This window comes from Gymnoscopelus braueri (genome assembly GCF_963280865.1).
Source record: "Gymnoscopelus braueri genome assembly, chromosome: 1".
NCBI classification, from domain to species: domain Eukaryota; kingdom Metazoa; phylum Chordata; class Actinopteri; order Myctophiformes; family Myctophidae; genus Gymnoscopelus; species Gymnoscopelus braueri.
The window spans coordinates 54,339,169-54,354,048 of record NC_137603.1 but is presented as its reverse complement, the minus strand read 5'-3'; the positions used below and the strand labels follow the sequence as shown (position 1 = coordinate 54,354,048).

The 14,880-nt window shown below is 42.1% G+C and overlaps 1 protein-coding gene across 1 annotated transcript in view; it reads left to right on the top strand.

Moving 5' to 3' along the window:
- The window catches only part of tox3 (TOX high mobility group box family member 3), a 99,511-nt gene extending 86,489 nt beyond the window's left edge, over positions 1–13,022 (top strand). The window contains exons 4-7 of the mRNA XM_080435716.1: positions 6,123–6,386; positions 7,660–7,890; positions 9,150–9,230; positions 10,399–13,022. Coding sequence (XP_080291842.1) covers positions 6,123–6,386; positions 7,660–7,890; positions 9,150–9,230; positions 10,399–11,307 — 1,485 coding nt within the window. The 3' untranslated portion in view covers positions 11,308–13,022. The remainder of the gene's footprint in view (positions 1–6,122; positions 6,387–7,659; positions 7,891–9,149; positions 9,231–10,398) is intronic.
- The last annotated feature ends 1,858 nt before the right edge of the window (positions 13,023–14,880 follow it).

Below are 14,880 nucleotides of genomic sequence, written 5' to 3'. Positions count from 1 at the left end.
AGCACGGCACTTGGTGCCGCGCTTACAAGCTTGTAGATCTGCTATTTTTGAATAGCCAAAGTAAAATATGGATAAATTGGTTACACAGATGCGTTCCCGGTCTTTATGGGTTAATGTGTTTAGCATGCTGATGAGCAGGATATGATGACGTGTAACTGATAGCCATCAGCGAGTGAACGACATCTAAAAAGGCCATTTTCGTGGGGAAATCACCGTATTCCAAAAACGAATTGCAGAATTCTCTTATTGCTCTAAGTCAGAATTGCATCATTGGGACGTAACAGAAGTGCTATCATACAGATGGCCACGACTAATGAGCTCAGTGTGCGTGTTGCTTTGATGTTCTCCACGAGCAGAGCAAAAAACCCAGAGCTGTCAACCTCAACAGCTTGCTAGGCAATGGACGGTCGTCGGGGCTGTCGGGTGGAAACCTCATATGTCCAACAACGGTTACTTTACAGGTTTCAAATTCAAACATAATAATAACGACTTTAATAATGTCTTTATTGTCCCCTCAGGTATATTCATCTTCACAGTCTGTTCCAACAGAACAACACATAACCATACAGCGTAGAACATCATAACAACATAACACATGAAGTCCCCGGTATACACGGAAAATGTCCCATCAGCGAGGCAGTTTGTTTAACCCATTAACACATTCCATGCCAGAGTTTAATCTCATAATGTACTCACCAGTGCCAGCGTTTTATTGTTGTTTTTTAGTTTTTTTCATGTCGCCACAGACCTCGCTAAATAAGTTAAAAGTGCGCGTTCATTTGGTTCTAAACACACAGCGGATCCGTGAGAAACGACCAGCGAAAACAGTTTCCAAATCCGTGCCGCCATCTTGAAGCTACAGCCGAGCAACGGTAAACAGTGATCAGCGAGGAGAAAAACAACAACCGAGGAAATCGAGTTTTAAACAGGATCCCAGACAGGAAGCGGATACGATCGAAAAAACCGGAACCCGAATAATTCCGTTTCCGACCGGAAACCGGAAACGGAAATGGATCAAAAAAATTCGGAAAGTGCACCTGGGGCGATTACAATGGGAATCGGCGGTTCGCGTAGATCTACGCGACTGGCACGCTGCGGCTTTAAATAGGTTCGCGTAGATCTACGCGACTGGCATGCAATGTGTTAAGACCGGGGAAAGCATCTGCGTCATTTTAGATTTCTTTGGCTATTAAAAGATAGCAGATCAAGCTTGTGTAAAAAATAAAATCCAAATTAGACCTGAGGCCGATTCTGCAAAATGTCTTCTAAATCCTAACAGTTTTTTTTTAAAACTTATGTTGCTATATTATCAGTGGTTCTCAAACTTTTTCATGTCAAGGACCACCTAAATTAAAATTAGTATTTGGCCACGGACCCCAATCTCAAAGTTATTTTGTTCCAGGGACCCCCCCAACCAGAAGCAAAGATTTGAGTTACAAATGTTTGCTTTAAAAAATATATATATCAAAGAATTGCCAAAATGTTGAGTTTAAAAAATAAATAGCAATCGGTGCCGCGCTATGAGCTTGTATATCTGCTATTTTTTTTATAGCAAAAGACATCTAAAATGACACAGATGCTTAATGGCTTAATGGCTGAAGGGACAAAACGATCTACTAAAACTAACCTTTTACCCATTTCAAAGTCTTTTATCTTGGTCCAGATGGCGTAAGTAGGAAGTGACGATGTAAGGGATGATCAGTGTCACATGCCATTGTGTGAGTGCTACGCGTGTGATGATGGCCTTATTGTTCATATCAGAAAGTGTTGGTGTGGGAAGTCCGATAATCTTTGTAGACAGATCTACAAGCTCAAAAGGCATTGCATCGCAATGCCTTTTGAGCTTGTAGATGGGCTATTTTTGCTGCTTTTGTGTGACACAGTAGTATGATGAAGTTAGTAGGGCATTTATTTACAAAGAAACATACAGAGTTGGAATCAGGAGATACAAGGTTTCTGCCCAACAGCAACGACATGACAGTTAGCTCTGGAACCATTTGAACCATGGATATCTGAATCACTGTACTTGTTTATTGTCTCCGCCAGGCTGAAAGGCATGGCGAGAGAGTATGTTTTGCACCCTGTCCGTCCGTCCGCCTCTCCTGTCCGTCCGTTAGCAGCTAATCTCCGGCACCGTTGGCCCGGTCTCTGCGAAACTGTGCACACACACTCCCTGGATGCCAATTCAGAACCTCTGCCCCATATTTTTCTCATGGGCCTGTTATAGCGCCGATTTCCCATATTCCCTCTTCATTGGCTAAGGTTGGCTTCCAAAGTTTGCAGGATTGGTCCGTTTTGAACAAAAGGCCTCAAATCATGAACGCAGCTTGCGATTTCCGTGAAATTTCACACGCACATTCCCTCTAGGCAGAGGAAGAAATGCTACCCTTTTTCACATTGGCCTGTTATAGCGCCACCAGCAGGTATAATTTAGCAAAACAAATTTTTGGCACAAAATGCCTCAAATCATGAATGCAGTGTCCGATTGCCGTGAAAAGCCTAAGAATAAATAGCACTATTGGCCTATTATAGCGCCACCAGGAGGCCACAATAACGTACTTGACCTGGCGGAGACCTGTGCTCCCAGGAGCACTTTATCTAGTCTGTGTGTGTCTGTGTGTGTGTGTGTATGTGTATGTGTGTGTGTGTGTGTGTGTGTGTGTGTGTGTGTGTGTGTGTGTGTGTGTGTGTGTGTGTGTATATATATATATATACACACATACATGTACACCCCCACACACACACACACACATTTCTATAATACAGCACACTTGTTAACATTCCCTCTCTCATCATCCAGCCCAGATTCTCAACCTTTTTTTTTATTCAAAGCACCCCCCCCCCCCCCAGTTTGATATGCATTAGGCCACAGACCCCCATGCATTTGATAGGATTTTCATGTCTTGGGACCACAATCCACACTGCATAATCCCCAGTGTCAACTCAACACGGGTCCATGTGGTTCCATTTGTACACGTTTTGAGTTATACAGACCTGTAAGGGTCCATTGGCTTCCTAACTATCATTAATTTAGCTGGAACTCCCTCAAGCCCCCACAAGACCCCACATTGAGAACCAGTTATCTAGCCTATGTTGCAGAATTGTACACACATGTAAATATAGGGGAAGTGCATCCGCCCTGGCCTCATATATTGCAGTCAAGATAAGCAGCCCAGCATAGCATATGAGGAAAAACAAATGGATTGCACATCCAATATGTTCCTGCCTGAGACAGTGTTACAATATTGTTGTTGTTTTTTTTAACCCATTCAATCCGGGGACGCATCTGTGTCATTTTATCATTTCTTTGGCTATTCAAAAATAGCAGATCTACAATCTTGTAGCGCTGTACCGAGTGCCGCGCTATAGCTAGCTGCTATTTTTGAAGAAAAAGAAATGTGAAAATGTGTGCAAATCTTCTAATATACAGTATATATACATTTTTAATACAAATCTTTGCTTCTGGGGGTCCCTGGAACAAAATATTTTGAGATGGGGGGGGGGGGGGGATACATATCATTTTGGGTGGTCCTTGACATGAAAAAAGTTTGAGAACCACTGATATTATAGCAACATAAGTTTAAAAAAATAGACTGTTAGGATTTAGAAGACATTTGTAGAATCCCCAGAAGCAAAGATTTGGGTTACAAATGTTCGCTTTAAAAAATATATATATATATTCAAAGATTTGCACACATTTTCACGATGTTTCAAAAACAAGCTTGTAGCGTGGCACCATGTGCCGCGCTATGAGCTTGTAGATCTGCTATTTTTTTGAATAGCCCAAAGAAATCTTAAAAATGACACAAGATGCGTTCCCGGGTCTGAACGGGTTAAGATGCTCATGAGGTTCTTTCAATAAAGCCAGGTGCGTGGGTTTTTATGATGTGTTGATGTTGGCAGAGATTGAGTTTGCGCCGCTGAATACAGATGGATGCGCCTATAGGGAGAACAAATCAACCTCCTTTTTTCTTTTTCTTTTTTGCTTATGTGTTCACTTCTTTCTCTCTCAGTTCCATGTCAGCTCTGCTGGCTTTCTGATCAGTCTCCCCCCCCCCCCCTCCGGGGAGCTGGCAGTCCTTGTAATTTCATCCTCACTGCAATCAATGCAACCCCCCACCACCACCACCACATACCCACCCACCCACCCGTCTAAACTCTCTCAAGAACCAAATGTTTTACCAGGAAGAAAAGAAGAAAAAAAAAAACCTGTATGAGAGATTTTGAAGAGGTTATTGTATTATATACTCCTGGATGGTAAGAGAGGGAGAGAGAGAGTCTGTCCCAGACAGTAAAATGTTATCCCCTCAGCTGGTTGATTTATGGAGTTGATTATATAGAAGCATTTTTTCCCACTCTTTGGCAGTCAAAGTATGATCTATGAAAGCTGCCAACAGACGGAATTTCATCTCTGAATGGAGTGGAGGTATCTTTTTTTCTTTTTTTTTTAACCTCTGTCACAGAACCAGGGGGGAGAAAGTTACTATAACCTTAAAAAGTGGCATTTCACTGAAATGTGTAGGGCGTTTTTTTTGTCTCCTTCATGTTGCTGTGTGTGCAGCCTCCATGCAGACAGAGTGCTACATGCATACAGATCATGACTTGAACAGTCTCTTTGTGGAGACGTTCAGGGTAGGGATGGGACGATGATCGTTATTATCGTTTATCGTGACTTTTAAAATAATCATCATTGTATTGCAGAGATATTAATTTATGGTGAAATTGTCCTCCGTCATACACTCGGATGAATTAGCTTTTGTTGAGCTGCAAATTTAGTACCACTTAAACCCCTCTATACTTAAAGAGCCAAAAATAGCAGATCTACAAGCTCACAACGCGTCCCTGACAGAATAGGGATGCTGGGGGTTGAAGTGGTTCAACAAAAGTGCCATTTAAAATGTTAAGGATATTTTGATTATCGCGATAATATCGTTAATCTCAATTATTTCCCCCCCAATAATGGTGACATGTAGTTTTCATATGGTCCCCATCCCTAGCTCAGGGTTATGTACTTAACTGAGAGAGGAACTGGCTCTACTGTCAACTACTACTGCACTGATGATGATGATGCCCTCCGGGGACTGGCCAGAGTCACAACTTGCCCTTTCACAGATTTCCATACAATGAATGCACTTTGGAAACTAATCAATCAAAGCCCTGTAGCCATCTACTGCTGGCTTATGAAGCAGGCTGCTCAGACAGGATAGAGTGACATGCACTCTGATTCATTTTATTTTGACATCCTGATTGACAACGCATGTAAAAAAAGAAAAGAAAACACACATACACACACACACACACACACACACACACACACACACACACACACACACACACACACACACACACACACACACACACACACACACACACAAGAACATACAGATTGCACACTAGGGCATTCACGAATAGTGATTTTTAGCATTCAAATTATTCAACCTATAAGTATTCGAATATTCGATTAATCGATTTGATTATCAATTTTTTTTTTCTTTTGCCAATGGCATTGATGACTCGACTCAAGGAATGCGAGTTGACGTTTTTTTTTTAGAGAATAATCAACTTTGATGTACAGTGGTCGAATAGTGGTTTGATAGTCGAATATTCAAATATTCGATTATTCTGTTAATGCCCTATTGCACACCACAGTCAAAAGGATAAAAACAACACTAGAAATCTAAAACCTTGTTTCCATTGTGGTCCTCTGTCATGGCATGTAATAATCTAGGAAAATAGCTAATCTGCAAACTCACAAGATGTTGAGATGCGTCGTGAGCTTGTTGATCGTCTATTTTCGCCGACTGGTCGCCTGTAACGACACACGCAGAATAGAGAGACACAAGGGTTGTGGTTCATGTGGTTAATGAATTCAATGACCCAAATGTCTTTATTGGTTTGACGATATGGATCATAGTTTCACACTTTCACACTGCTTTGTGTTTCTGCAGAACATAGGAGATATGGACCATAGGTTTCACACTGTTACACTGCTTTGTGTTTCTGCAGAACATAGGAGATATGGACCATAGGTTTCACACTGTTGCACTGCTTTGCGTTTCTGCAGAACATTGAAGATATGAACCATAGGTTTCACACTGTTACACTGCTTTGTGTTTCTGCAGAACATAGGAGCGGGTCATCTTCGCCAGTACCCGTCCAACCCGGCCATGGTGATGAGGTCCATCATCAACATGAACAACCCCAACGGGATGATGTCGCGAAACCAGCTGACCACTATCAACCAATCGCAGCTCAACGCTCAGTTGGGGCTGAACATGACCGGGCCCAACATCGCCCACACGTCGCCCTCGCCGCCCGCCAGCAAGTCGGCCACGCCCTCGCCCTCCAGCTCCATCAACGAGGACGACCAGGACGAAGGCAACAGGGTGAGGACGGAGCTTGAGATGATGTTGTGTATACAGCAGGGTTCAGCTCAAGGACCCCTTAGCTGAGAGAGAGATGAAGCAGGGATGAAAAAGTTTAATCTGCAACACAATTCTATACAATACGTAGTGGGGCTCCACTACATATTGTATAGATTTTTGTTGCAGATTCAACTTTTTCATAGATGGCTTCATAGGCTTGTTTTGACAACACTATCATCAGTGCTGTGTACATTAATGTTTTTTTTTGTGTGTATCTTTTTGCATTATCTTGACATTTAACAACTTAAACCCCCAATACTATCCAATAATATTATAGTAAACTTTGGCTATGTACTTGTTCCGCTCTTTTTCCCTCACCACGAAAAACCTCTTTGCTGAAAATAGCACTGCGGGGCGTTGTGAGCTTGTAGATCAGGGATGCTAGAGTTGAAGTGATTCATGTTAAAAAAAAAGTTCCTATCACACGGCCCCCCCCCCCCCCCTGTAGTAACTTTGAGGACCCCCTAGGGGTCCCGGACCCCCTGTTCAAGACCCCATGGGTGGCTTCAGTAGGAATGATACCCAGTTCTTACGCTGGCTATGCCTGGGCAATAGCCAAAAATCAAACAAAAGAAGTGGTGAACAGAGGTGGTGTATTGTTTACACACTAGAACCATCTGTATTCCTGCTAACCTAGACCTGACCCCTGGCCTTGCCACTAAAAATATGTGATGGTGGCATCTAAATAATTACCAAAGTTGGCTTGAAACATCTTCCCATCTTTTTTTTTAAAGTTCTTGAGATTTTAAATACTAGAGAACCACACACTTTATAATACATCTGTGCAAACTCATACATTCCAAAACATTTCCCAGTCAGCCAGATGGTGGCGCTATGATTAAATACCAAAACATTTGAAAGACCAATATCTCCTACAACATAAGTCTTAAGTCTCTATTTAGACTAAACTTAGCACACGTTTGGCATACATTATGGTGTACAATACATTGACAATTGATCCAACATATTCTATGGATAACATTTAGAATGATTTGCACACACACACACACACACACACACACACACACACACACACACACACACACACACACACACATTTTTAACAACTCCTCCTTCCCTGTTTGTGTGATTACCATATTATTATTATTAGTGTTGTCATTATTATTATTATCATTTTATTATTACTACTATTATTATATTTATATCGATATCATTTTGTGATATGTCTACAGTCAGGTGTTCTAACATGAGATCACATATATTGGTATTGCAGGTGATTGGAGAAAAGCGGCCGGCCCCGGTAGACCCCGCCAAGAAGCCCAAGACGCCCAAGAAGAAGAAGAAGAAGGACCCCAACGAGCCCTCCAAGCCGGTGTCGGCCTACGCTCTGTTCTTCAGAGACACCCAGGCCGCCATCAAGGGCCAGAACCCCAACGCCACCTTTGGAGAGGTGTCCAAGATCGTGGCCTCCATGTGGGACGGCCTGGGAGAGGAGCAGAAGCAGGTGCAGTACAACAACAACCACAGAAACCTCTTATCTACATGTTTTAACTTTTGTTGTGTTTTTTCGTAATTTAACGCCCCTACTCGATCATACAACAGCGTCACACAAAAGCATCATGAGTAGCAGATCTACAAGCTCAAAACGTGGCGTGAAGCCACGCGTTTTGAGCTTGTCGATCTGCTACTTTTTGCAATTTATGAATTTTAGCCCATTCAGTCCGGGAACGCATCTGTGTCATTTTAGATTGCTTTGGCTATTTTTGATAAAAAAATCTTGAAAATGTGTGCAAATCTTTTAATATATATATATATATATATAGTATACACTTTTAACTCAAATTTCTGGGGGGGCGGTCCCTGGAACCAAATAATTTGAGATGGGGGTCCGCGGCCAAATACATATCATTTTGGGGGTCCTTGACATAGTTTGAGACTGATACTGTATGGCAACTTATTTCTTAATTATTATTTTAAACTGTTGGGATTTAGAAGACATTTGTAGAATCCCCAGAAGCAAAGATTTGACCACCACTGTCCAAAGATTTTCAAAAATGTTCACGATAAAATAAAATAAAAGTATAAAATAATGGTTAAAGTGGTTACACGGATGCGTTCCCGGTTTTAATGGGTTAATCCTGAACAGTAATAGTTTGGGACAATATTTAGAGATGGGGTGGGGGGGGTCCGCGGCCAAATACAGTACATATCATTTTGGGAGGTCCTGGACATGAAAAAGTTTTAGAACCACTGATTTAAAATATGTTGTTCCAGGACCCCCAAGAAGCAAAGATTTGAGTTGCAAATGTACGCTTTAAAAAAAAAAAAATATATATATATATATTATATTCAAAGATTTGCAAAAGAAATCTGCACTCTGTGCCGTGCTATGATCTTGTAGATCTGCTATTTTTCAATAGCCAAAGAAATCTTTAAATGACACGGATGCGTTCCCGGTCTTAAAAGGGTTAAACCGATGGTGCTAAATGAAAAATGTTTTAGTTCGATTTTAATCAGGTACACCTTTTCTCAATCATGTTTTACTGCAGCTGTAGAGTGAGCAAAGGAAACAATGTGACTAATGAAATAGACTCAGCCAGGAAGCCGGTTGCATTTAGAATTACTAGAATACTGTGTTCGAAAGAACTTTGCCTCCAGGTAACTGGGAGTAATGTTTGTTTAGGAAGATTGCTTTTCACACCTGTCAGCTGCCTTTAACATCTTTTTTTTTTCTTCCTTCTTTTTTTTCTCTCGCCATTGCAGGGTTATAAAAGCAAAACAGAGGCTGCCAAAAAGGAGTATTTAAAAGCACTTGCTGCATACCGCGCTAGCCTGGTTTCCAAGGTGAGAATGATGTTTTCCATTTTGTACAGCAAATGTGTGAAATTGATAAACATTCAAGTCAATTAAATTATTCATTTTTTCCCCTGCATCACATTTTGTGTTTCCCCGAGACGGTCGTGGCTGTTTTGTTAGTATTAAAAAAACATTAACCACGACTCGCAGCAAGCTTGTACTGTAGATCTGCAATAAAAATAAAAAGCCTATAATAATACACCCCAAAAAAGGGAAACATTTGTAATATTCTTAGTATTATGCACATGTGAACTAGGTATGCAACGGTTCTGTTTGCCCACGGTTCAGTTCAAACCTACATTTTTGGGTCACGGTTTTGGTTTTGTTTCAGTACAGTAAAAAAAGAAGAATTTTATTTTGCTTAGTAGCAATAAAAAAAAGTTTGGTAGCAATTATGAAGTATTATAACACTTGATATTTATAAGTCATGTTCATGATGCGTTATACACATAGGATGCATAGCAAGTGCTACCTAAAGTTTTTCTATTCAGACACAATCCAGTATTGTCTGCCTTTCATTATTTTCAAGAAAGAAATGAACCATATATCGCTGACTTTACTTGAATTATTCTCAAGGCAAAGAAAAGTTGCATTACGTCAGTATGCTTCGCACGCGTGTGGGGGAAGGTGGGGATGTACTGTCGCAAAGAAAAGCATCACTCCAAAGTTTAGTTTACGGCAATGAAACTCCAGCTTTAATAAAGATTTATGGATGTCATGCTTACAACGATTACAAGTAGAGTCCCTATCTGCAGTCATGGAGTACTTTGTTAGAACTGGTCTGATGGAAATAACTTTTAATGAGCTCTTGCTACGAGTGCAGAGGACAACGACAATGCTTATCATTATGCTCATTTATTAATCCGATGGTGTCGCCCGCCGAATATGGACGATCTACAGGCTCACAACGTGTCGTGATGCTTGTAGATCGGCTGATTTTGGCGAGCAACGCCAGCTGGATTCAGTCGCGGGGAGGGGATATCTTCAGGACACAGACATTAATGCATAACGATGAATTTAATTGCTAAACCGAAAATCCGTGGTTCATAAGGCCGTGTTGATCCCTGCATGGCGAACCGTACGGTTCCATTTTAAAGCGAGAACCGGTTAATGTGAACGCTGGCTTTTTGTGGCTAAACCCTTCATGTCCATCCAGGCTGCAGCAGAGTCGGCTGAAGCCCAGACCATCCGCTCGGTGCAGCAGACCCTGGCGTGCACCAGTCTCTCCCCCGGCCTGGTGATGCCGTCGCCTCTCAGTTTCAACCAACACCAATCCATGTCCATGTCCGCAGCCGCCGCCCAAGCTCAGGCCCTCCAGCAGGGACTGCCGCGAGCCATCGCCCCGAAACCCCTACAGATGCGGCTGGGGGGGGGCAATCAGATCGTGACCTCCGTTAGCGTCGCCCACCAGAACATGCCCTCCGGAGTGCCAACGCAGCTATTGGGCCAGGTGGGCAGCGGAGGAGGGGCCATGGTGGCGGGCGCCCAGTCCACGGCCGTGGCTCAAATGAGCCCGCCGCCCATGGGCCAACCGGGGCAGCACGGCATTCAGCAACTTCAACAGCAGCAGCAACAACAGAGCCAGCAGCAGCAGATGCAACATCATCTCCAGCACCATCAGCTGCAGCAGCAGCAGATGCACCACCAGCACATCCAGCAGCAGATGCAGCATCAGCATTTCCAACACCACCTCCAGCAGCAGCTGCAGCAACACCACATGCAGCAGCAACAGCAGCAACAGCAGCAGCAACAGCAACAGCAACAACAGCAACAACAACATCCGCAGCAGCATCAACAACAACAACATCAAATGCAGCTGCAACACATGCAGATGCATCAGATGCATCAGCAGCAAATTCAGCATCTACAACAGCAGCAGCAGCAACAACAACAACAGCAGCAGCAGCATCAGTCCCAGTGCTCCCCTCCCCAGCACTCCCCCGGCACGCCCCACTCAGTGGGGGGCTCCGCGTCCCTTGGCAGCCCCCAGCCCACTGCCCAGCAGCAACAACCCCACCCCTCCCAAATCCAGGCCCACGCCCTGTCACAGGTCAGCATCTACTGAGCCAAATGAAAAAGTCCTCCTATCTCAAAGAAGAGGCTTATTAATAATAATAAAAAGCATCATTCCACGTTGCTTTTTCTACGTTGCACTTAAGAAGTGTGTGAGAATTTTAGAATGTTATACAAAGAACTAGTCCATTGGTACAGACGGATATGCACACGTGTGTAAAAGTGGAGCAAACTTGTTAGCTGGGAGTTTTTTGTCTATGAAATAGGCGGAGCTATAAGGGAAGTCTGCGGGGCACGTGTCCCACTGATTGTTTTGTTATGTTTTGTTGGGTCCTCTCAATCCTCAATTTAAAACTGACTCTGGGCACATATTGTGTGTGAAAGGACAGGTGTGTCTTTCACTGTTTTATTTAACAATGAAGCTTTATTTATAAGGTCAAAATTGTCAGTTCAGCCCAGCGAAAGGACATTTTGAATGCATTTCAACAAAAAGCATTTTTGGCAGGTCCTCTCGCCTGTCACAGAAAGCAACCCCGAACGGAATGACTCACAGAGGCCCCTGTACTGGAAACCAATAAACTCAACACATCAACATGTCTGTTTTTCCTCACACTGGCCAGTTATTATTGTGAGAACCTCAATCTTTCTCTTTTTCCACCCCATCATTCCTCCTGCAGCATTAACTTTGGCCTAAAAGAAAATATAAAAAAAACTTTGATCCCATCATCACACTGTTAAAGGCGGGGCGGTGTTTGAAAACATTCACGTCTGTCTTTCTTTAGGAATAAGACACAATAAAGACAAAAACGGGGGTTCTTGGGGTGTGGTTCTCTGGATGAAGACCTGAACAGACTGAAAGAGACATAAACTGCCATATTATGTCATCTATGTCACTGCGTCATCAAGTTGTAGCTGTATTCTGCTGTATATGTTCCGTAGAGTGTGTGGGTTTGGGGTCAGGCTTCCTGTATCCAGTGATAATGCCCCTCCCACATTGTTTTGCTCAAGAGTAACTGGCACTCCAAAAAAAAGGGGAAAAAAAGAAGAGAAAATCCTCCTTTTATGTATTTGCTTTTAACTTCAGATGTTTAACAATTAAATTATGCTTTTATTTTGTGTAACAAATGGGGATATTTTATGGTAAATACAAATTTCTGGATCAAGGCAGATGGTTTCACGATTGATGTATTTTTACACTGCTCCTTGATACCGTTTTGTTTGAAAAAAAAAAAAAAGAAAGACAAGAAAAAGTGGACGCTGTAAATCTAAACAGAGCCAGTTTGTTGCACTGTCTAAAGCCAACTGAAAAAGGACGGGGGGATTTTTGCCAGCTGTAAAAACATGAAAAAAAAATGTTGTACATTTTTCATATCACCTGTTGTAAAGTTTTCATAATGTGAGGCTTTAATTAAAATATTGGTTAACGACCTGTGGATTGCTATATCACATAGTGCATTTCTTGCTCTTTTCTACTTTTTTATGAGTTACAATAGCAGCAATTAATTTTGTTTGAATTTGCTTACAAACCAACTGCTTTTTGAAACCTGTCCATAGAATAAATGCATAACATTATGAATTACAGTTTTTGTTTTTCACCTCTTGGTAGGATAATTTAATTTAAAGTTTTGAGGTTTTTTTTTTGCCCAGCCATGAACGCAAAGTATAGAGGCATTCCATCACTAATATGATAGTAGCCATAATTTTGTATGAAGTATTATATATTTCTTTGTGTCGCTTTGTTCAAAATTAAAATAACAATCACAAATATTTATTTGAAGGAATCAGTTCATTTCAAAGATTATATTTGCCATACTTTTTATGAAGTATTTCTTCATGTCTCCTTGTTAGCTATTGAAAATAAAAAAAATAAAAAAATCAATAAATACATTGGAAAATATTGAAAGTACTCGGTTCTTTTATGAGTTATTAAAAAATCAAATAAATCTGTTTCTATGGAGGAATTCTATGAAAGAAGAAATATTTGCAGGGAAATAGGCCTATCATGACCATTCACGTTGGCATTATTCAAGAGTATGAGCCGTTTCTCAGCGATCTGAATGGAAGTCCATTGTTACCATGTGTAAAATACAGTGTTCACAAATTGGACAAGGTCAGCATGTAACTGGTACTTGTCTCAATAACAGTCCCCTTCTCACACACCAGTGCTTTGGCTTCTGCCTCTCTTTCTTACTCCTTTCAAAATCCCTTCATTTCCAATACATCACCGGGGGGGGGGGGGGCTCGGGGGGGTGTCTCATCTCCCCTGAATAATATGGTGAGCGGGGGGAGGGAAGAAGGCATGGCAAACAATAATTATCATATCTCCACAATAGGCTGTGAAGTCACTGGCCAAGGCTATTTTCCCCCCTCCTTTTTTACCTTTTTTTTCCAAGGCCGTTGAGGTATTTAAACCTGGGCTCAAAATATCGCTTCCAAATCAAGTCGGCGCCCCATCTGTGATAGTGACTTGATAGAATTTTTCCAAATTCTTGTTTTTCTTTTTTTTTCAATTAGTTAGTTTTGATGGAATTGTTGGTAATTTGGGTTGAAGCGCTATAACTGCCGCTGGGGGTGCTGTGGCTGCCGTGATTGGCTCTTCAAGCTCAGGATGGAAAAGCTGCCTGTTTCTCCCGCCGTGATTAATTGCAGCATCTGTCCTGTCAGAAGCCGCACGAGTGAAGAGGTCTGCAAAGAAAGAGAGAGAGGGGGGGGGGACTGCAAATAAGTGCTGGCAACAGTCTTAAAGGGCTTATGATGAAATGAAAATTAAAAACAGCAAGTGGCGTGCATGACCTGAATCGCAATTGAGGGGTGGAGAAATAGAGAGAGAGAGAGAGAGAGCGAGAGAGAGAGGGAGAGGGAGAGAGAGAGAGAGGGAGAAGAGGAAGATAATGTAGGAGTGAGTGGGGTGTCCATGGCTACCAAACACATGCTTTAAAAACACACAGTAATGAGGCTCTGGGAAATGGCTGTTATTATTCTGAACAGATTCACAGCAGAGCCCATTAATAATGCATGCGGCTTCTTGTTATTCCGTAACCCCTCAGAGCTGCGGTCACTGTGTGTACAAATATCTCACAGCCGGGGTTGGAGATACGCGACTTTGCAATAAAAAGGTTACAGATATTTTCAAAACACAGCTACACACACACACACACACACACACACACAGTCAGTCACACACACACACACACACACACACACACACACACACACACACACACACACACACACACACAGCACAGCACATCATTTCCCAATGATAATGTACTGTTCCTCATTGTAATGGGGATTGGATCGGGTTTGTCTCGTTGAATAAATATCTTGCACGTGTGCTTTATTGCAGTATAGGCTTCTTTTTTCTTTTCTTTTTTCTCTCCCCTCCCTTCTTCCTTCCCACTGTGGTATCTGCTTGATAAACGATTTGCAAAGAGTAAGTGTGTGCGCTGCTGTATTATTATTATGATACAAGCATGAAACAATCAATAGCATGCATGCTATCCTTCAACGTTATCTTGTCCTCACCATTAAGTAATGCCGCAGAAGCGCATGAAGGGATGCATTGACAGTAATATGTAATTTGAGCAACACAATCACAAAGTGACCTAATTTGTCTCTCTCCCCC